The 24,320-nt window shown below is 36.0% G+C and overlaps 1 protein-coding gene across 1 annotated transcript in view; it reads right to left on the bottom strand.

Moving 5' to 3' along the window:
- Nucleotides 1-2,810: 2,810 nt before the first annotated feature.
- The window catches only part of CFAP47 (cilia and flagella associated protein 47), a 566,656-nt gene continuing 545,146 nt past the window's right edge, over nucleotides 2,811-24,320 (bottom strand). The window contains exons 68-69 of the mRNA XM_047844880.1: nucleotides 8,041-8,209; nucleotides 2,811-3,726 (exon numbers count right to left, since the gene is read on the bottom strand). Coding sequence (XP_047700836.1) covers nucleotides 3,514-3,726; nucleotides 8,041-8,209 — 382 coding nt within the window. The 3' untranslated portion in view covers nucleotides 2,811-3,513. The remainder of the gene's footprint in view (nucleotides 3,727-8,040; nucleotides 8,210-24,320) is intronic.

Genomic DNA, 24,320 nt, shown 5'->3' with positions numbered 1-24,320 from the left:
AAAAACTCCTGCCAAACAAGAAAGAACTGAGGCTGCAAAGCAAACCAAAAGTTTATTTGGGGTCCTTAGGAATTCGAATACCAGAGGCACGGATTCGGTAGGAGCCTGAAATGTGCTCCGAGGAAGGAAGAGAAAGACAAAGTTTATAGAGGCAAAAACTGCAGGCTTATGTAAATTGTATTGAAAGAATTATGATTGGCATAGGCAAAAATAATTAGCGTTGGTCTATATATGATAGGTTGATTACTGTGCTAGTTGCTAGCTTGTAGTAAAGAAAACTAAACCTCATTCTGAGAATTCCAACAGCCTGTGGCAGTTTGTGACTGGCACAGTCTAAAAGTTCATGTTCCCCCCCAGGTGTGGATGTGCATAAGACCAGCCTCCCCAGTGGCCTCCCAGCTCCGTTTTAGGGCCCCCTGACATTCCTACTTCATTTCAAATGTTTCTGTTCACACTCTGCAGTTTTAGCAGGCAGCTCGGATCATTCTACTGCATACTAGAGTTTGAGAACCAGTGCTTTTATAAGCTTTCCCTAAGCATTATCCTGTACAGCTTTGTTTTTGACTCCTAACGATTCACCAATAAGTCACAAAACTTGTATCAGCATCAAACCCATGTTCTAAGTTCCATATGAATATATCCATCTGCTAACTGGCCATTTCAGTATACATATCCTATATTTACCTAAAGTAATGCATCCAAATTTGAATCCATTTTCTTACCCCTTCATTCCATATAGTCCCTGAGCTAAGAATGTGAGTTACTTCAAGCTCCTGTGTTCCCACCTATACTTGTTCCCACATTTTCTACCACTCCCCAAATCATTTATCCTCACCACCAACCACTGCTTGTCCCTGGGTATGCTATGTTCTGTCACATCTGTCTGCTTCGGCACATGTTCCTTCTCCCAGTCTGGGGTCATACTCCCCTTTCATACCTGGGAGACTCCAACTCCATATGGAACATCTTCCTTGAGGCCTTTTCTCACTCCATCGGCAGGGCCTTACCTCTGTGTTTTTACAAGATCTCAGTCACAGCACCTTCCATATGGTCTGGAAACTACCTGCTCACACCTGTCTTCTCCATTAGTGAGGGGGCACTTCCACTAAAGGTCTGATTAGGGCCCGTTTGTTTTTAAATCAAGGTTGAGCACAGACCCTAGCTTGGAGAAATACTTAGCACCTGCTTTATTAAGTAAAGGCATAAACACATGAGTAAATTAACAGACCTTTGACCAAGGTTCAAAGATTCTACAATGATAAATCAGCGTATGTATTTCTTATTTTTATTTTTTTAAATTTATTTTGAGAGAGAGAGAGAGAGAGAGCACGCGCACAAGTGGGGGAGGGGCAGGGACAGAGGGAGAGAGAGAGAATCCCAAGCAGGGTCCACACTGTGAGCACAGAGCCCTGAGTGGGGCTCAAACTCACAAACCACGAGATCACCCAGGTGCCCCAGCATTATGTACTTTTTAAAACATGGGGCGCCTGGGTGGCTCAGTCAGTTGAGCTTCCGACTTCGGTTCAGGTCATGATCTCACGGCTGGTGACTTCGGACCCCATGTGGGGCTCTGTGCTGACAGCTCAGAGCTTGGAGCCTGCTTCAAATTTTGTGTCTCCCTCTCTCTCTGCTCCTCCCCCGCTCATGCCGTGTGTGTGTGTCTCTCTCTCTCTCCTTCAAAAATAAATTAAAAAACATTAAAAAAAATTTAAATGTGCAGTGTCAGCACACATGGAACCTTTAGATTCCAGAAAAATCTTATCTTTCATTCTATAGGAAATTCACTTGCTAAAGAGCAAATCAAAGTCCCCAAATAGGAAACTCCAGGTAAAACCTCCTACTGCCTTTTTAGACTCCTTTTTCAATATAAAGCCACAAATGTCGGCACACTATAGTATGTTACTTGTCCTCTAGAGATAAGGAAGAAGTTTGTGGATATTGTTAGACTTCTTTCTGGTTATTCACTCTATTCCCCATGTAACTGCTCTAGTCTCTGAATTAATGTGATGCCTTTTGGTCTTAGGAACCATTGATAGTCACAAGTGCTGGACTAAGAAATAGTGGAAAGTGTACAGTGTGACAGTTTCAAATTATTGGAGCACTTCAGATAGGAGAGAAGTTGTGATTCTTGGAAGGATCAATATGAGAAGGTTTCAGATTATGTAAATATAATGCATTGCCATAAACACCAAAATATAACAGCACTTAGATCTCTACATACATTCATGGCAAATATGATTTTACTTTCCTAAGGATTTGGAGAAGTTTTATAAAGGCTTTGTGAGAAATACACTCAGAGACTGACCAAACCCCTCCTCCCACATACGGTATGGCAGAAGAAAGGACAGACAAATAATCTATGACTCTATACTCAAAGAAACATGTTTAGAGAGCCAGAGAACAATAGAGGCTTTTGAAGACTCACAGAGTTTTAGCTTTTGTCCTTTTTTGGGGAAGAAAAATCTGGGACACATGGGCCTCTACTCTCCTCTACTTGAGTATCTGCAGACAAGACTAATGGACTGCATAGACGTTTCCCTAGAATTCCACTTAACACCATGTGAAGAAATTATAATCAGTCCATTTACAGTGATTCCTAAAGGCCATTTCTGACCTAGTACAGGGTTGCCGAATTTTTCTATAAAGTACCAGAGAGTAAATATTTTAAACTTTGTAGCTTTATGGTTTCTGTCCATTGAACCTTGCTGTTAGAGCACAAAAGCAGGCACAGACAATACACAAAGAAATGACTGTGGCTATGTTTCCGTAAAACTTTATTTATAGACAATAAAATTTGAATTTTATGCAGTTTTCTTGTGTTACTTAATATTCTTCTATTAATTTTTTCAACCATTTAAAAATGCAAAAGTCTCTTATTTGTTAGTAGGGGTATAAAAAGAAGTGGCAGACTAGATCTATGGTTTGCAAATTCTTGTCCTAGTATAGTTCTTTTGTTTTGCACGTAAGAAAATAGAGCACAAAAAGGGGAAGTGATTTGCTTAAAATCATATGAATGACTAATTCGTGGCAGAGCCAGTCATTTTGTGCCAAAGTGTCTTAAAGATGGTCCGTATTTGCTGTTTACTATTCTATTTTTCTGACTGACAACTACCGAGCAAAATGCTCTCTTTTACTTTGAGAAAATGAATTTTCTCCAGGATCATTTTGAAATATATCTATATTGTTTAAAGACTCACTGTAGAAGCATATGGACTACATATACTTATGTGCATGGATTTCTAAGCTGAAATCATTTTTCTTTTGCTACAAATGTACTCTGTAACTTAAAAGGGAACCAATTCCAATAATTTGCAACCAGTCTATTTTCAAAGATACACATAACAGAAATCAGGTATAACATATTCAGAGAATAGATTTAGTCAGTTTAAAAAGTAGAGAAGGCCTATTATAATTGAAACGTTACTCCTTAGAAATACTCCAGAAGACGAAAGAACAATCATGAAAATATGTTCAATTCTACTGAAGCTCAAGAAATATTTTGGGAAAAAGTATTTATTTATTCTTCAACATCAAAGGCGCACCCTTGATGGTAGAGGACACCCCTGTCCTTATGAGTTTAGCATTTTCACGGATAAAATTGTGCTGACCAACTGGCCGTCTATCAAACATCTTGTTTGTAGTGTCAACTTTGGCTTTGACATTCATCGGTGGCTTGGTAACTTGAGGTAACCCATTGATATCATACAACCAGTACATGTCCGGTGTCTGGAAACAAAGAGAGGAGAAATTTCACATGAAACATTCAAGGATTGAGAGAATACCTTCTCTCTTCTCCATGCAAGGTATGGGAAAGGTACAAAACTGAAAGTGTGCCGGTAATAGATAATTAACATGGAAAATAAATTCAGGAAAGCATTTGGTTTTATGAATTAAGAACCACGGGGCACCTGGGTGACCAGCTGGTTAAGCATCCAACTCTTGATTCCGGCTCAGGTCACAATTTCATGGTTTGTAGGATAGAGCCCTGCATCGGGCTCTGTGCTGTCAGTGCAAAGCCTGCTTCGGATTCTCTCTCCCCCTCTCTATGCCCTTCTCCTCCTCCCTCTCAAAATAAATAAACATTAAAAAAAAAAAAAAAGAACCACTCACTAAAAGGTCCCTCAGAGATAGAGGTCTGCACCAAGGGTGAACTCAGCATCCATATGATCTAAGGGGAAGCAATCTATTTGCATGAAACTGTTGCCCAGCATGAACTACATAACTAATGGAAACCATGCCTTCCAAGATGAACTTATCCATGAGAATTTAACTGTGGCTATAGAACGGACTGGTAAAATATGTCGAGCTTCTGTTTTTTTAGATTATGAAAGTCTATAAATAATACAACCATTTGAAATTACTGAGCATTGTATAAAATCATTAATGACAGTCATAATCTAAATCCGTTAGTACCACTTAGGGATTTCTTTAAAGATCCATCGTTTTTGTTTTTTTTTCTGTATATATGCACAGGACGGCAGAAGTGAATTACAAAGCCTAGCATTTTCTGCATGTTTATGTTCATACTTAAATCCCACTGCTCTTGCAGAATTTCCTGATGCTGTGTTTATCTAGGCCTTCTTCCCCACGATAAGATTAGGATCACGTGTGTTCCGAAAACTCATTCAGGATAAATCCAGGATAAGTGAATATTGCAATAACATGAGTCAGGGTGTAAGGGGTAATGTGATATCCATCGAAGAATGTTAAGTGCAGGATTTTCTTGCACACCTGGAAAGCCCCTATTTTAGTCGTTAACTGGCTCTTCCATCCAGTGCTCATAGTAATTGTGTATTCAGAATCAAAGAGGTAAAAGCGGAACCAAAAACTATACTATAACTGGGTTAAACAGTTATCGGGCTCAAACAGAGCCCGATACTATAACTTCACATAAGGATGTTCGATTGGTGTAAAAACACCCCCAACTCTCTAGCCCCATTGATGTAAATAGTCTACAGTGTGTCTTCCATACTATTTTCCATAGAAATTCTGTAAGATGAAATTCCAGTTGCCCACTATGGTAATTGACTTGATAAAGCACTCTTTATTTGTTTTTATTCCTTTTCTGTCTCACATCTTGGCTTCCCTGCATCTGTTTCTTTAGATCACATAGCAAATGTGCTACTTGGATTTGAATCCTTATTTTGGATTTTTGCTTAAGAGGAAATACAAACCAAGATATATATTATATACATATTATATATATATATTATATACATATAATATATATATATATTCCATTTCTTACAGTTTTATAACAATGATTTATTCCCATAAAAGCAATGTATTTATATACATATTACTTATGTCTGGTTATGTCTCTAGCTATAACAGGTCCATCTATGTTACTTTTGCACAAACATGTTTTATCTTGGATAATTTTGGTAGCTTTCACATTTTTGTATAAACTACTTAAGATTTATTATGTCAACCATGGAAAGTTTAGTGGACTACCTATTCTCTTTGAGTGACATTGCTTTTTGTAAACAGTCTGACCAAGTTACTTAAGTCTCTCAAAACTAGTGCTATATGCCTTCTTTAATAGTGGGGAAAAGGCAGTTTTTAATCATTCTAAATATGGTTTAATTGAAAGAGAACTTATGAAGCTTGCTAATTTAGTTGTTGAAGTTTGTGTTCACACTGAAGTGTTCTTAAAGATCTTAATTTTTGTTTCTAAGTAAAGCACAATGAAGATCATATGTTTCATATATAAGTATTAATTGATTTAATGCTTAACATCAATAGCTTAAAAGATGATAATACTATATGCAGGGTAATTTTTATTTAGATAAAGAAACTTTAAGACTTCTTCACATTTATCATGTGAGACATCATGTGAGACGTCATGTGAGACACCGTGTGAGACATCATTAAGAGTAGGGTTTTGAGTCAGAAAGACAATGTTTGAATCATGATTTCAAAATCATTGATTTGATATCTGCAATAACTTTTATGAATCTCGAGGGCATTATGCTCAGCATAAAAAGCCAATCTCAGAAGGTCACACAGAGTATGATTCCATTCATGTAATGTTCTAGAAATTAGAAAATCAAAGAGATGGAGAAAAGATTAGCAGTTGCTGCAGTAAAGGAGGAGTTATGGTATTGGACGTGACCATAAAGAGCATGACACAGTTTCTACAATGTTACCAATTCTGTCAGTTGTGTTGGAAGAGTTCTGTATGTCAGTTGTGATTGTAGTTATACAGATCTACACGAGTTCAAATTGTCTAGAAATACACACACACACACACACACACACACACACACACCACATATACGTGGAGGAAGAAGACCTCTAGCTTAGTTAATAATGTTTTGTCAATGTCAATTTCCTTCTTTTGATATATTACTGTAGCTCTATAAAATCTCACCATTGGGAAAAGCTGGGAGAAGTATTCATAGGACTTTATGTACTATTTTTGCAACCTCTTATAAGTTAATACTTTTTTTAAGTTAAAAAATATGAGACGCATGAGTCAATTGGAAATTTGAACACTAAATGGCGATTTGATATGTTGTGACACTAAGGGATTATTGTTAATTTTCAGATGTGATAAAGGTATCATGGTTATGATTTTGGTCTTTCAGAGATTAATAGGAAATAGTTGAAGATAATATGATGTCTGGGATTTTCTTCAAAATAATATGGAATATGGGGAAGGGGGTGGGAATACACTTGAAGTGACCCTGATTTGATAAGTGTTCACCCTGGATGATGAGTGTATGTGGAGTAATTATTCACTCTCTTCATATTCACATTTGGAATTTTCCAAAATAAAAATAGAGTCAACAAAAGTGATTTATTCAACACATTCCAATATCAATTTTCCACATAAGCTTTATCAAACTGTACCACTTCAGACTAAATGAAAATTTCATATTTTCATTTGATCCCATATGTCAACTTACTCTCTCACAGAAACCCTTCAATTCTGCTGCCAGTGATTTAATTGTCAAATCAACATAGGGAAAACAGGCACAGCTTATTTTGGGAAGGCCTCCAAAGTAATTCATTTCAAAAATGTCAACTGTGCACTAGGTAAAATAAACATCATTTTCGTTTGTAAACCTGTTTTTAAATATATCATTTAATCCCTTAGAGTAAGAGTATGTCATTATTTCTTAAGAAATAGGTACAATATGATCATTTTAAACCAAGCATCAATACAGCAAAGGGCAATGTGCGGCAAGGCCCCAGAGGCTTTGTATTGTTATTACCTGGGTTGTAAAAACTCCCAGAAAGATGAAAAATATAAACAATTTTCTCAAGAAATATTCAACATTATTCTTTTCTCTATTCATTAAAAGAGCAACAACACATCTTTCTGCCCATTGCACTGCCTAATTAGTGTCTGATTTAGAAGTCTAGTAATCACTTTGGCACCAGTGGTTGTGTCTTGAAACATAACTACACGTCCTTTGTGTCTGTGCTACTGAAAATAGACACTGGCAATAGACATCTTTTCATAAACAGTTTGAAAGCTGTCTTTAGCCTAGAAGCTATTAGCAAAATACATGTGTGAAATCTTATGGAGAAATTTTGCTTGCTGCATAAATTTTCAAAATTGTGTTTACCTTAACTTTATTAAGATGATCACTTGAGCAGACTTTTATATTAATGGCCCACTTTACATTGTTTTTCTCAATTAAAAATAAATTTTATCTTCTATTTAATTTTCTTCATTTTATTTATTTAAGTTTATTTATTTATTTTGAGAGAGCACAAGAGAGCAGGGGAGGGGCAGAGAAAGAGAGGGAGACAGAGAGAATCCCAAGCAGGCTCCACACTGTCAGCATGGAGCCCGACACAGGGCTCGAATCCACGAACCACAAGATCATGACCTGAGTTGCAATCGAGAGGCAGATGCTTAACTGACTGAGCCATCCAGGCACCCCTAATTTCCTTCATTTTAGACTTTAACATTTTGGCAATACCTTATGGCTTCATCAAAGATTCCAAAATCTCTATCTCAAATCACCTGAAGTTCTTGAATAGGTTATTACAGAAAACAATATGTGAATATACAAATCACTTTACCTGTATTGCTAATGTTGCTTTGTACTTCCTACTGTACATTTGGGGTTTAAAACCCACAATGATGAGAGTTCCTTCAGTGTCAAAAGGAAGAAGTTTTCCAACCTTAGGTTTTACAAAAAACGCAGGATCACTGCCAGGTAGGAAGTATGCAGTGAATGGCTCAGGATTTCTAGAACAAAAATACAAATAGTAACCTTTAAGTTTTATCATTACTCTTTGTGAGAACTTGATGGATAGAGTTTATATCCTGTTGCACAGGACTACAGTTAAACATTAATGCTGCCATGCATCTGTGAGCCTGATGCTTGCTACTTTATCATGGTGAGGAGGCATTTTTAAAATTACTGAACAATGTCATTCTTCCCAGGGTGACAAGATGGAATTCTAAAGATTTTTTTAAATTATGTCTTATGTTTTTATTGTACAAAGAATAAAATGCTGTCTCTATAAAAATGTGGAGAAGTCAATGTCCCAAATTAAAATGCAATCATTTGTAAATAAATTCATATCTAAAATGCATGGCTAGAACAGCCATCAGGAAGCCTTTGTTTTTATGACTATTCCAATGTGATTGCTCACTTTCCTTTAGCTTTCCACTTGTGAAGTGAGATGAAAGTACTTTGCAGGTTTATTAAAAGATTCTTGAGCCTGAAGAGGAGTTGCTATGATCTGAAGTGAACGGAGAGGCATTTAGGATTCAAGTGACCATTTTCACATTAAGGTTGATTATATCTGAGATGAGGACTGAGAGAGAAGTTGAGAAACTCCTCTGGTAGAATAAAGCAGGGGAGGAGCACGCTGCATGGCAGGCTGTACATGAGGAATTTTGTAACCAAAATGACAGGGGAGATGCAAGTAGAAGGCAAAGAACGGTTTCCTAGAACAGATCCAACAGTGAATCACAGAAAAGGAGGTGTGAGATTCTGGTCGGGACTCAGTGATCCATCCAGCAAATGTATTGAGTATCATCAGAGGGTTTGAGAAAGTGGACTATGGATATGGATGGCCTGGACTGGAATCCCAGCTCCATCTAAGTGCATAACTTGAAACAACTTACCTTTTTGGACCTCAGTTTTCATACCTGTTCAATGAAGGTAATAACCCCTATAAAGCAATTAGCTCAGTACCTGACATGTGGCAAATGCTCTATATGGATTAATCAATATTAATACAATCAGTCATTATGATTGTTGTTTTTAAAAATTTGTTTTTACATTTTTTATTTATTTTTGATAGAGGGAGAGACAGAGCACAAGTGGGGGAGGAGCAGAGAGAGAGAGGGAGACACAGAATCTGAAGCAGGCTCCAGGCTCTGAGCTGTCAGCACAGAGCCCGACATGGGGCTTGAACTCACAAACCGCAAGATCATGACCTGAGCCGAAGTCAGACACTCAACCGACTGAGCCACCCAGGCGCCCCTATTGTTGTTTTAAAACATCTTACTACCAGTGCTAGGCAATGACGCATGATGCAATAAATAAGATGAATGTATACAACAGAATACTCAGGGGTTCTGGTGGAACAGAAGACCCAGAACCTCTTTCCTCCCAAGCAACAACAATACAAAGATCAATTCCAATTGTGAGACATTCAGAAACCAGTTGAGAGGCTTCTGTCTTCCAGGGGAGCACAAAATCAGCTGTTTGGAAGTCAGTAGAAAAATCTGTGGCATGCTCTCAGCACAGTCTTCCCTCCTCACCAGTGCAACACCACATGATTAGGAAGAAATTCTCAGTTTCCATTTCTCCCCGGGGAAGGAAACAGAAGGGTGGACCAGATATCCAACAATTGGACTTCTGGTTGGAATGTGAGGACAGCTGCCCAAGAGACTGGCTTCTGTCTTGCTTATCTTGAAGTCCTGATGGGACCTGACACACTGGAGATGCATGGGGGCTTCTAAGAACAAAGTGGGCAGGGTGGTAGTGCTCCAGAGGTGCCAGGGTAGAGCAGACAGAAATTGTACAGCTCAAAATCTTCTCCCTAAGTGTGGAAAAAGAAGAGTGGAACATGTGTCCAATTTTCTGGATTTTCAGTGTGCTGCTCAAGGTTCTGGTTTCTATCTTGTCTCAGAAAACTGACAGAACGTGGCAAAATCTAGATGCCTGGAGGCTGCTGAGGGGGAAAATAAAGATCTGGGTGGTGTGCTGCTGCTTCAGAGTGCCCGGAGTATAGAAGACAGAGAGCAAAAGAGCAAGAAGCTAAGAACTGAAAAAAAAAAAAAAAAAAAAAAAAAAAAGGAAACTAGCAAACTCCTTGAATTAGTAATCTTCACACACAAGTTCAGAGAGATATACTCACAAAAAAAAATCTGAGAGGTCCCCAGGATCCCCACTTGGTCTAAGTGGTGAAGATCTTTCCCTGAAAGAAGCTAGTCCATAAAGACCGAGAGAGATAGCTATTTTTCCAAATGTGTGGATACCAACACGAAGTTAGAAAGAACATGAAGAAACAGGAAAAAATTACCCAGTTAAAGAAACAAAAGAGACCTCTAGAAACACACCATAAAGAAATGAAAGTATGGGAATTAGTGACCAATTATTCAAAATAACTGTCATGAAGATGTTCGACACTTTCAGGAAAACCATACATGAACAAAACAAAGAGGCAGAAAATATAAAAAAGGGCAAACAATTTTTGAGCTGAAGACGGCAATAACTGACCTGAAAAATTCACTAGAGGGGTTCAACCATGGATATATATGATCAAGCAGAAGGAATTAGGGAGTTCAAAGACATGTCATTTGAAATTATTCAGTTAGAGGAACAAAAAGAAAAATAAATGAAACAGAGTAAATAAAATCTAAATGACTTATATAACAACATCAAGTGGACCACTATACATGTAATGAGTCTCAAAAGAAGAGGGAAATGAGGGCAAGAAAACTTACTAAAAGAAATAATGTCAAAAAACTCCCAAATCTGAGGAAGGAAAGAAACATAGACTCATGAAGTCCAACATATTCCAAATGGGATGAAACTAAAGAACTCCACAATGAAACACACAATCAAAATGTCAACAGTTAAAGACAAAAAGATAATTTTGAGAGGAGCAAAGGAAAAAAGGATTCCTCATATACAAGGCCACCCTTGTAAGACCATTAGCAGATTCCTCAGTAGAAACCTTGTAAGCCTGAAGTGAGTGGGATGATATATTCAAACTGCTGCAAACAAACTGTCAACCCAAAATACTATATCTAGCAAAACTGTCCTTCAAAAATGAAGAAGATAAAGAATTTCTTGATAAACAAAAGCTGAGGGAGTTAATCACCATTAGACATGTCTTACAAAACATACTAAAGGGAGTCCTTCAAATTAAAATGGAAAGATGTTAAACAGCAACACAAAAGTATTTGAAAGTCAAAGCTCACTGGTAGGGGTAAATACAAAGAAAAATACACAACACTGAATAGTGTAATGGGGGTATACGAACCTTTTTTTTTAAATTTTTTTTTATTAAAAAAATTTTTTTTTAATGTTTATGTATTTTTGAGACAGAGAGAGACAGAGCATGAACGGGGCAGGTTCAGAGAGAGGGGGAGACACAGAATCCGAAGAAGGCTCCAGGCTCTGAGCTGTCAGCACAGAGCCTGACACGGGGCTTGAACTCACCGACTGTGAGATCGTGATCTGAGCCGAAGTCAGACGCTTAACCGACTGAACCACCCAGGCGCCCCTACGAACCATTTTTTAATTGTGGCATAGAAGTTAAAAGACAAAAGTACAAAAAATAAAAATTATAAAACATATTAATCATACACAATATAAAATGTGTAATCTGTACATCACTAACAAAGTATAGAGATTTTGTATTCAGTTAAAGTGGTTATTAGCTTAAGAGAGATTTTTTTTAACCTGTAAGTTGTTTTATGTAATCTTCACTGTAATCACAAACACCTATGGAAGATACCAAAAAGAAAAATGAGAAGGGTATCAAAGTGTGTCACTAAAAAAAACATCAAAACTACACAAGGGAAGACAGCAACAAAGGAAAAGATGGACAAAAGAACATAGAGAAAACAACAAAATGACAACAGTAAGTCCTTCCCTACCAATAATTATTTTAAATATAAAACAGACACCCCAGTCACAAGACACAGAGCTAATTGAATAAAAAACAAGATCCAAGTATATGCTGTCTACAAAAGACTAACTTTAGATTTAAAGATACACATAAGCTGAAAGTTAAAGGAAGGAAAGAGATATTCCATGCAAATGGTAAACAAAAGAGAGTGTGGATAGCCTTACTTATATTAGGCAAAATAGACTTAATAAAACTTTGTAACCAGAGACAAGGACATTATATAATGACAAGATCAATTCATAAGAATGATATAATAATTATACATGTCTATATATATATGCCCAACAGCAGAGCACTTAAATGTATGTACAAAAGATTGACAGAATTAAGGGAGAAATAGACAAATAGAATAATAGAAATAACATCATATTCAACACTGAAAAGCCAAAGCTTTTCCTCTAAGACCACTATCTCTGTTAGCAGATGACATAATCATATATGTAGAATGATTACACAAAAAATCTCTTAGGACTAATAAATGAAGTCAGTAAAGTTGTAGGATATAAAATCAATATGTAAAAATCAGTTGCATTTTGATACAATAGCAATGAACTATTTGAAAAAAGATGGAGACTTCAATACTCCATTTACAATAATGGATGGGAAACTCAGAAGATCAATAAGAAAAAAGAAGACTGGAACAACACTATAGACCAAATGGTCTGACAGATATATACAGAACATTCCATCCAACAGCCACAGCATTTACATTCTACTCAGGTGCACATAGAATAATCTCCAGGGCAGATCACAGGTTAAGTCACAAATCAAGCCTGAATAAACTTAAGAAGACTGAAATTATACCAGCTATCTTTTCCCACCACAATGGAATAAAACTAGCTATCAAGAGCAGAAGGAAAACTGGGGAATAAACAAATGTATGGAAATTAAACAACGAACTCTTGAACAACCAAGGAGTCAAAGAAGAAATCAAAGACATATTAGAAAATATCTTGAGACAAATGAAAATGAAAATACAACATACCAAAGCCTATATAATGCAGCAAAAGTAGTACTTAGAGGGAAGTTTGTGGTGAAAAAAAGCCTACATTAAAAAAGAACAAAGATCTCAAGTAATCAACTTAATTCTACACCTCAAGGTGGTAGAAAAAAAAGAACTCAACCCAAAGTTAGCAGAAAGTAGGAAATAATAAAGATGAGAGCAGAAATAAAACAAAGAAAGAATTAAGAAAATCAACCAAGAGTCAAACTAAGAGTAGGTTTTTTGAAAAGATCAACAAAATTGACATTGAGCTAGACTAAGAGTGAAGACTCAAATAAGTAAAATCATAAATGAAAAAGGAGATGTTACAACTGATGCTCCAGAAATAAAAAGAATCATAAGAGACTGTATGAACAATTATATGCCCAAAAAATTGTATAACTGAGAAGAAGGGAATAAATTCCTAAAAAAATGCAATCTACCAAGACTGAATCATGAAGAAATAAAAAATCTGAACAGATCTATCAATACTAAGGAGACTGAATCAGTAATCAAAATCCTCCTAACAAAGAAAAGCCCAGGACCAGATGGTGACTTCTACCAAATATTTGAAGAAGAATTAACACCAATCTATCTCAAACTCCTCCAAGCTAGTGCAGAGCAGTGAATACTTCCAAACTTAATTTATTTATAGCAATATTATCCTGATATCAACACCAGAAAAAGACACAAGAAAAGAAAACTACAGGCCAACATCCCTGATGAATATAGATGCAAAAATCCTCAACAAATACCACCAAATGGAATTCAACTGCACATTAATAGGATCATATACCATGTCCAAATAGGATTTATCCATAGGATATAAGGAAGGTCCAACATAAGAAAGTCAGTATGATAAACCACTTTCACAGAATGAAGGATAAAAAATACATAATAATCTCAATCTATGCAGAAAAAGCATTTGACAAAATTCAACACCTTTCTATGATAAAAACACTCAACAATCTAGGAATAGAAGGAAATTACTTCAACATAATAAAGGTCACATATGAAAAGCCCACAGCTAACATCATACTCAACACTGAAAAGCCAAAGCTGTTCCTCTAAGACCACTATCTCTGTTAGCAGATGACATAATCGTATATGGAGAATGATTACACAAAACATCCGTTAGGACTCTGTTAGGATTCTGTTAGAATTCAGCAAAGTTTCAAGATATAAAATCAACATGTAAAAATCAGTTGCATTTTTATACAATAGCAAGAAACTACTTGAAAAAAATTGAAAAACCATCCCATTTAAAAGAGCATGAAAAAGAATAAAATATTAGAAATAGATTTAACCAAGGAGGTTAGAGATCTGTACACTGCTATAAGATAATGTTGAAAGAACTTGAAGAAGAAACAAATAAATGGAAAGATGTCCCTATGTTCATTGACAGGAACAATTTAATGTTGCTAAAATGTCCATACTACCCAAAGCAATCTAAGTAATCTACAGAATCAATGCAATTCCCACCAAAATCCCAATGTCATCTTTTATTTATTTAATTAAAAAAAATTTTTTTTCAACGTTTTTTATTTATTTTTGGGACAGAGAGAGACAGAGCATGAATGGGGGAGGGGCAGAGAGAGAGGGAGACACAGAATCGGAAACAGGCTCCAGGCTCTGAGCCATCAGCCCAGAGCCTGATGCGGGGCTTGAACTCACGGACCGCAAGATCGTGACCTGGCTGAAGTCGGATGCTTAACCGACTGTGCCACCCAGGCACCCCTCCAATGTCATCTTTTAAAGAAATAGGAAAAAAATTGTAAAATCCACATTTAGTGTCAAAGGATCCTGAATGGCAATAAAAAAAAAATAGTCTTTTCAATAAATGTGGCTGGAAAAACTGGATAACCACATGCAGAAGAATGAAATTGGATCCCTATCTTACACTGCACACAAAAATCAACTCAAAATGGATGAAAGACATAAATATAAGATCTAAATCCCATAAAAACAAACTGTGAAAAAAAAAGAAGAAAACACTGGGAAAAAGCGTCTTGTCTTGGAAATGATTGTTTAGATACGACATCAAAAGCACTGGCAACAAAAGCAAAAATAAAGAAGTGGGACTATATCAAAAGAAAAAAATTCTGCACAGCAAAGGGAAAAATCAACAAAATGAAAAGGCAACCTATGGAATTGGAGAAAATATTTGTAAATCATGTATCTGATTGGGGGCTAATATCCAAAATATATAAGAAATGGGGGCGCCTGGTTAGCTCAGTCATTAAATGTCCGACTTCAGCTCAGGTCATGATCTCATGGTTCATGAGTTTGAGCCCCATGTTGGGCTGTATGTCGACAGCCCACATGCTGGAGACTGCTTCAGATTCTGTGTCTCCCTCTCTCACTGTCCCTTTCCCACTTATGCTCTCTCTCTCTCTCTCTGCCTCTCAAAAATAAAAATAAACAGTAAAAAACCACAAAATATATAAGGAACTAATGCAAGTCAAGAGCAAAAAACAAACAAACAAACAAACAAACAAACAAACCCTCAAATAAAAATGGGCACAGGACCTAAATAGATATTTTTTGCAAAGAAGACATACATATGGCCAACAAATATATGAAAAGAATGCTCAGCATCACTAATCATCAGGGAAATGCAAATCAAAACCACAATGAGATGTCACCTCACCCCTGTTGAAATGGATATTATCAAGAAGTAAAAAAATAAGTGGCATGCATATAAAGGGAACTGTGCTGTTGGTGGGATTTAAAAATGGTACAGCCATTATGGAAAATAATAAGAAGTTTCCTCAAAAAAGTGAAATTGAATTACCATATGATCCAGCAATCCCACTTCTGGTTATACATCTAAAGGAAATGAAATCAGTATCTTAAAGAGATTTCTGCATTCCCATGTTTATTGCAGCATTAGTCATAATAGCCAAGATATAGAAATAACCTAAGTGTCCAGCAACAGATGAGTGGATAAAGAAAATGTGGTTTATATATAAAGTGGAATATTATTAAACCATAAAGAAAACAGTTAAACATTGTCATTGCAACAACATAGATGAACTTGAAGGACGTTATGCTACGTAAAATACACCAGATGCAGAAAAACAAATTCTACATGATCTCACATATAAGTAGAAGCTAAAAAAAGTAGAACTCATATAAGCAGAGTACAACAGTGATTGCCCAGGGGCTGGGGATTGGAAGAAATGGGAGGATTTTGGTTAAAGGGTACAAACTTTCAGACAAGGATAAATAAATTCTGGAGATCTAATGTACAGCATGGAGACTATAGTTAATAATGTATTGTATACTCAAAATTTACTAAGACGGTGAATCATTAGTGTTCTTGCCACACACAAAAAAGGTACCTATGTGAGGTGGATAGGTTAATTACTGTGATTTGGAGAATCATTTCACAATACATATGTATATCAAATTGTTGAGTTGTACACCTTAAATATATACGATGTTTATTTGTGAATCATACCTAAGTAAAGTTGGAAAAAATTGAAAAAAAATTAAAAATAACAACCTTAACAGTAAAGAATAAACTTCTGATAGAAGAATTGCAAATCCCAGTTATGACAGATACTTATAGAAACTAACCCTTCAAGTATGCGGCATTTCTTAAATTATACTGTTCAGGAGGGTGCCTATTTTGCTTACATCTGCCAAAGTTAACGCTGGCTATAAACCTCTAAAGGAACAGAAATATTGATCAGTGTCCCCAGGGCTACTGATACTGAACATTTAGCTCGGAGGTTTGACATGTTCTCTAGCCTACCACAACTCAGAACAGTCTGAATGTGAGGTTGGTAGGATACCAAGCTGAGATAGGATGTGAAGAAGGGTTTCTCTGTTGAGGTGTCAATTGGAGGAGAGGAGACAGGAGCTGAGGCATCTTATCTAAATGGACACTCTGCCTACTACACATTACCAAAGCTGGTAATTCGCTTTGTTCTTTGCAGTGATTGTGTAAAGATGTGTGTTTGTGCGTGTGTGTGTGTTTAGGTAAAGTGGATACAGTGATACCTATTTAGTAGTATCTTAAAAATTAAATACTTCTATACATGCTAAACATTTAGTTGGAATGAAACACATATTTACTATTTTGTTTACTGTGTTGTTCTTATGTAGAGCAGCAGAGGAATAAGAAAAATGGGGTGATAACGAATATTAACTTAAGTGGACTCATATTGTCCTGTATTTAACACAGCTGTGATCTTTACTGAAAACCCATTATTTTCAGGGGTTTTTTTTAAATAACAATATCACTAAGAACAATAGATCAGCTGTTTTGAAGCTCTGAATTCTCCTATGTGTTTCTCTGAACTCTTCAGAACATTTTGCATCTCTAAATCATCATACCCACAATTATCCCTCAACAAACTATGGTCTTTTTAATTTTTTTAATGTTTATTTATTTTTGAGACAGAGAGAGAGAGAGAGAGAGAGTACGGGGGAGGGGCAGAGAGAGGGGGAGATGCAGAATCCGAAGCAGGCTCCAGGCTCTGACCTGTTAGCACAGAACTAGATGCAGGGCTCGAACCCAGGAACTGTGAGATCATGACCTGAGCTGAAGTCAGACACTCAACCGAATGAGCCACCCAGGTGCCCCAAACTATGGTCCTTTTAAATAGTGAAAATATAAAATGAACTGTATTTCTTAAAATAGCCTTTCTTGGCTCCTTCTCTTTCCTCTTTGCCTGGAGATTCTATGTTGTAGGGATTAATTTAAGAGACAGAATAACTACCACTTCATGGCTTGCCATACAGTATTTTCTGCTCTTTTCCCTTCCCTGTATGCTCAGCAAACAAGAAAAATGGGTAGTCATTAGGGCACAGAGTCATTTACCTTCAGAACTTACTTCACTTGATAACTGAAAAAAAAAAAAACAAAAACAAAAAACAAAAAAAAAAAAACACCCAAAAAGAACAAAAAACAGGAGATGCTGAGTTGGTTTGTGGGGAAGCTTGTCAAATGCTGAATATGGTTAGGTCAATCTGTCTTCCTGACCCATCTTGTTTCTTTTTCACACGTTCCCCCACTAATTTCATAGATCTTCTGAATGACTTGAGATTTCTAACACCTAACCAGGTATAGCCTCCTCAGAGATGGGAAGTAAACTGGATATAGTCAGTAGCTTGTCTACATCAATGAGTCACCTAATATAAATGTAAAGACAGACTTGGTACAGCATAGTTTTCAAATGCCCTAGAAAATTGATCCATGAAGAGAAAATAAATTCACCCCCTTCTGCTGCTTGGTATGTTGCCCACCATGATCTGAGCCTTGTCACTCAAGAAGAATTCCAGCTGGTGATGATATCTAGAAGGAACCTGGGGAGAGTTTATTGACTTAGAAGACGCTTAAAATACTCAAGGAAGTAGATTCCACTATAGCATATTGACACATTCTTTTAACACTTCTGCCATTGAAATGTGAGGCCTACGTTCTGTTCCCTTTCATAAATCCAAGCCAGCATAGTGACTCTCTTGTAACCAACAGGATGTAGCTGAAGTGATGTTGCATAACTTCTAGGTCAATGTCAGAAAATGCCATGTGGTTCTTTTGGAATGCATACTGTGAGGAAGAAGTCACCATGTACAAAATCCACCTACTTGAGACACACGTTATATAGACACTACATAGGCCTAACTATGTAGGCACTATTTGCCAACGAGAGCTGCACTGTTAGCCAACAACTAGCATTCACAGCCAACTGTCAGTGTTAACCATTTTGATCGGCTAGCTCAATCATGCCTTCAGATGACTGTAGACATGATCAATATGTGATTGCACCTTCATGAGAGAGCTTCAATCATTAAAATGTACCAAAAATGTATCCCAAATCTGCACACTAAATGTGTTTAATGAGGACAATTTTATTTTCTGTTGAATCTTTAAAAAAATCCTCCTGTGTCAATAATATAAGGGTTGCATTATTACATCTTCAGAGTGGCAACTAAATAAAGTTAAAATCTATACTTTAGAAAATATTCTGTTGGCATTTTTGGATATTTCAGTAACTTTAATTCATTTACTCAATATAAGAGGGCTGTCAGAGTTCAGCACATAAGAATCAAATTTTATTTCATATTTTGAGTGCATTTGACATATATGATGATATGTCCTAAAATTTCTGAGAAATGCTATCATCCACTAGGAAAATGTTTATTGAAATCTATAAAAATACAGGTATATTTAAGATTTCTGTTGAGACTCTCTTGGCACTTAATGCTTCTGGAAATACATTATAATAAAAGATATTAGCTGCTTCTAATTTTATTTTTATTTTCAAAAAATTTTTAGCTGCTTCTAATCTTACATAAAACACTTGAAAGAATATCTGTAATATTAATTAAAACTGAACGCAGAAAAGAATTGTAAAGAAGAATGATTGTTTCACTTTTGCTTCTTCTACACAAATACATTGCCGTAATTGCCTTATTCTCTGACTTAAAAAATATACAAGGGCATAAAAAAACTGTATTGTTTTAGAAACTTAATCATATGCCACACAGTTTCTGTTGTAGCATTAAAAAAAACCCTCAAGATATTAAAAAAATCAAGATGCCCAGTGAAAACACAAAAGTAAATTCAATGGCAGTTCGAAGAAATTGATTTTGTAACTGTCTTACTTTTTTCCAAACACCAACTGAAAGTATGAAAGTATGTTCCAAATCAGTTGGGATTGAATTGAGAAAAAAGTTAATGTAAAGAAATCAAGAAAGTGAGAACTGAGCTCCTAATTTATTACTTTGAGAAGGCTGAGTAAAACATAGATGCAATGTTGACCTTGTATCATAAAAAATATCAGGTTCAGCATATCTGTAAAATATTTTTACAGATATGGTCAGAGCCTATATACAAATTAGGATATTTTCCAAGACATTGGGGGAAATGAATCATATTGGTATCTGAATTAAAATGGATATTCAGTAGGATGTAACATGCATAGTCTTTCCTCCTTCTGACAGTAAACATGGGCCTTGGAAGAGAGACCTCTTCCACTAACTATGCAAATGCAAGGGGTTTCCAATTAGATCTGGAGAGAAAATAGACCAATGAGAGTAATTTTTCAATTTAGGCGAAATAATCATGATGCTATTCTTCCAGAAAACTCATACATTTCATTTTATATCTTTATTGAGTGTTTTCCTTTATAAGTATACCCCAAATTTTCAGACTTTTAAAACTGTAATCTCTTATAACTGATTATTGAATTATATAATTGTAGCTGTCAAAAGCAATTCCAAATAAGGCAATGAAGGATGGAATTTGTGTTATTTTGAATTCACATGCTTTCGTTTCTACGTTTTCATTAAGTTAAATACAGGATAATATTACACAGTGATTAATTAATATTAACAAGGATAGAATACAATGGCTCAGATAGTCTTAACTCTATGAATTATTTATTTCCCACAACTGGGAAAGAATAAAGATCATTTTACTCATTAAAGGCCCATACAGGTTATGAAATCAGTTCACTTTCTCATATTTTAGGGAGCAATTCTTGCTTCTCTTTAGTTAATTTTCACCTGTAAGGGAAACATGTTGTAGATCATCTAAAACAGACCTGTAATAATGAAGACTGTGGGCAAAGCCCAAGTGTTGTGCAGGCCAGATGTACATATAAAACAGGATGAAGGAAAATGGATTTCCTGCTCAAGAGGCAATTTTCTCAGAGTAAACAACTATGATATTAAAATTTCTTGCCTGCCAATAAACATAAAGTCATTTTTGCACTCCTGATTGCAAAGGTGATAGTTTAAAACTGACCAAAATGAGAAAGTTATACAGGCCAATCAGTAAAGAATATTTATTAAGTTATTAGAAGAGCAGAGCTCTAATCATGCCCATAACTGTGTTTATTTGTAGCTGATTGAGCCATTAAAAATTTTCTTGATTACAGTAAACAATTTACTTTGCAAAGACACCAAATATATGGATGTCATGGTTTTATGCAGTAAATAGGGATACAAATAGACACTTCTTAACAAACTATGACTGAACTTTAAAAAATGTTTTTAAAAGTTTTACAAGATTTTTCAATAGAAACCACAAATAATTATGTATGCTAGTATTTACCAGAAACCTAAGAAATGCATCAAGCATTTGTTTTGTTCCTAAGTACATTTTGAGGCAAATTTATATTAAATAATCACTGTTACTTATTGTCATGGAAACCAAAATACTTGGGGTTTTCATTCTTTCAAAGCATACTTGTTAAGCATCTCTTATTAATCATCTAATAATTGTCTGGCACTGACCAAGACAGTCCTAGTCCCTCTCTTCATTGAACTCAAGCTAATGGAGACAGTAGACATTAAATGACAAGACTCATAAGCAAACTTCTGAAAACTAAAATCAAAGAAAACATCTTGAAAGAGACTAGAGAAAATGCAATGTTACCTACAGGGGAACAACAAGTTAATGACAGCACATTTCTCCTCAGAAACCATGCAAGCCAGAAGGAAGTGGCACAATATTTTTCAACTAATGAGAGAAAAGAACTCTGAACCATGAATTCTATATCAAACAAAAATATTCTTCAATAATGAAGGGAGAGTAAAGACAGGATCAGATTGAGGAAAGCTAAGTGAATGTGTCACTAGCAGAGCTAACCTTATAGAATAGTTAAAGGAAGTTCTTTTAACAAAAATAAATGAAAATAGAAGGAGGCTGGTTCTTCAGGAGGAAAGAAAAACAATGGAGTGAGGAAAAATAGGGGTAAGTACAATGGACTATCCTCATGAGTTTTTACAATTATATTTTACAAGTGAAGCAAAAATTATAGCATCATCAGGCATGATGCTCAATATATATAATGACAATATTTAAGACATTTACATTTAAAAAGTGAGGAGGGTAAAGGAAGCAAATGAAAATGAAGTTTACATACTTACCTCAAGGTAGAAAAATGTCTATAGCAGTAGACTGAATTGTTGCATATGAATATGGTAATATTGACATCAACTACTAAAAACAAACTATGCAATGACACATATATTTAAAAAACTATAGGTAAATAACAACGGATTCTAAAAACAGTTCAGATTACCAATAGAAAGGCAAGAAAAGGGAAGTAGAGGAAAGGAAGTGAACAAACAGAATGAATAATAAAATGGCAGAAATAAATTTAAGATATTAATAATTACTTTAGATATTAGTAATGCAAATTCACACCAATGGAAGATAAGAGATTAGCAAAGCGAATCAAAAATAGATGATCAGGGGCACCTGGGTGGCTCAGTCGGTTAAGTATCTGACTCTTGGTTTCGGCTCAGGTCATGATCTCACAGTTTCGTGAGTTTGAGCCTCACGTGGAGCTCTGCACTCACAGTGTGGAGCCTGCTTGGGATTCTTTCTCTCCCTCTCTCTCTGCTCCTCCCTCCCTCCCTCTCTCTCAAAATAAATAAACTTAAAAAAAACTGATTTAAGAAAAACAGATGATCAAACTAGATGCTGCCTATAAGAAATTTACTTCAAATTAATGACATAGGTAGATTAAAAGTAAAAGGATGAGAAACATTATACCATGGAAACATTTATTTCTTAAAAAGCAGAAGTAAAGCAGTAGTAATATCTATATTAATATCAGGTAAAATAGTAATATCTGTATTAGTATCAGATAAAATAGATTTCAAAGCAATACATTTATCAAAGAAAGATATATGATAAAGAGTAAATACACCAAAAATGATGCAGAAATCCTATGTTTGCATATCTGCATGTACCAAATATCAGAACTTTAAAAAGACATAGAGTAACACCAGAAAAAAAGAAATAGATTATGAATTAGAAATACAATTGTGAAACAGAAATACGATTATGCCTAGAGATTTCAATACTTCCCCCTCATCAATTTTTAGAAGCATGGGGCAGAAAATCATCAAAAAAAAAAAAAAACCAAAGGAATTGAACAATATGATTGACCTCTAAGCTTTAATACATATTCACGGAACACTCCATCCAACAAAAGAAAAATATTCATTCTTTTCAATAAACATAAAAATGACTTAAATCATAGAGTATGTTCTCTGACCATAATAGAATCAAACTGGAAATCAATAACAGAAAGATAACAGAAGTCTTCTAAAATATGTGTAAAATAAACCATACTTTTCTTGATAAAAGGGAAGCCCAAAGGAAATCAAAATACATTTAGAAATGAATAAATATGAAAATATAGCATATCAAAATTTGTGAAATGCAGCTAAAGCAGTGCCTAGAGGGAAATCTATCACAATAAATACTTAAAATAGAACAAAGTAAAGATCTCAAATCAATACTCTAAGCTTTGACTTCAAAAAACTAACAAATGATAAAAACAGGAACAACATCAGAAGATGACTGAATAAGATGTCCTTCGCTCATATCTTCCATAAGAACAATAATATGGTATCCATCCATAGACAAAAGTACTTTTGTGGGAGCTTTGGGATCCATGTAGGAGATTGTGCATGAAACTTTGGTGCAGTCTAAGACTGAGGGGAGCCATTTTGAGAATGCAGCTCCATATCCAGGCGACTGACTTGCTGACTGTGGTCATGGCTACAGGGAAGGAAAAAGGTCCCTACCTACCAGGACTACCCCTGGCAGAGGAGCTGCTGGAAGAGTAAGCATAGGACTCTTAGAAGACATTAAAGGGACATGGATACTACTATGTCACAGACTCTAAGAAACCCACACAGGGATGCCTGGGTGGCTCAGTCAGTTAAGCCTTTGACTCTGGATCTCAGTTCAGGTCATGACCTCGAGATTTGTGAGACTGAGCCCCATATGGGGCTCTGTGCTCATAGCAAGGGGCCTGCTTGGGATTCTCTCCCTCTGTCTCTCTGCCCCTCCCCAGCTTGTGCTCTCTCTCTCTCTCTCTCTCTCTCTCTAAAAAATAGACATCGAAAAAAAAAAAAAAAGAAAGAAAAGAAAAGAAAAGAAAAAGAACCAATGGGGATACTTCACCTGCAGATCCCCCAGCTAGCCCACAAGCATCCCTAGCACTCTGGGTGCTTTGCCCCCACACATTCTCACCCCATGGTGACTTCCCTGTGTTTGCCCCCTACAGTAGCAAGAGAGAACCTTTATAGGTGGCTAGTGAGTAATGTGCAGAAATCTGCCCAACTCTGAAGGTCTGTAAGAAACCACAAAATTGAACATTCAGCACCACCCAAGGGAAGGTGAAAGGGAGGCTGTCAGCCCTCAGAGTGGCTTGACATGGTGGACAGAATTTTGCCA

The sequence above is a fragment of the Prionailurus viverrinus genome, chromosome X, assembly GCF_022837055.1.
Source record: "Prionailurus viverrinus isolate Anna chromosome X, UM_Priviv_1.0, whole genome shotgun sequence".
NCBI classification, from domain to species: domain Eukaryota; kingdom Metazoa; phylum Chordata; class Mammalia; order Carnivora; family Felidae; genus Prionailurus; species Prionailurus viverrinus.
This window is presented reverse-complemented; position numbering and strand designations above follow the sequence as displayed.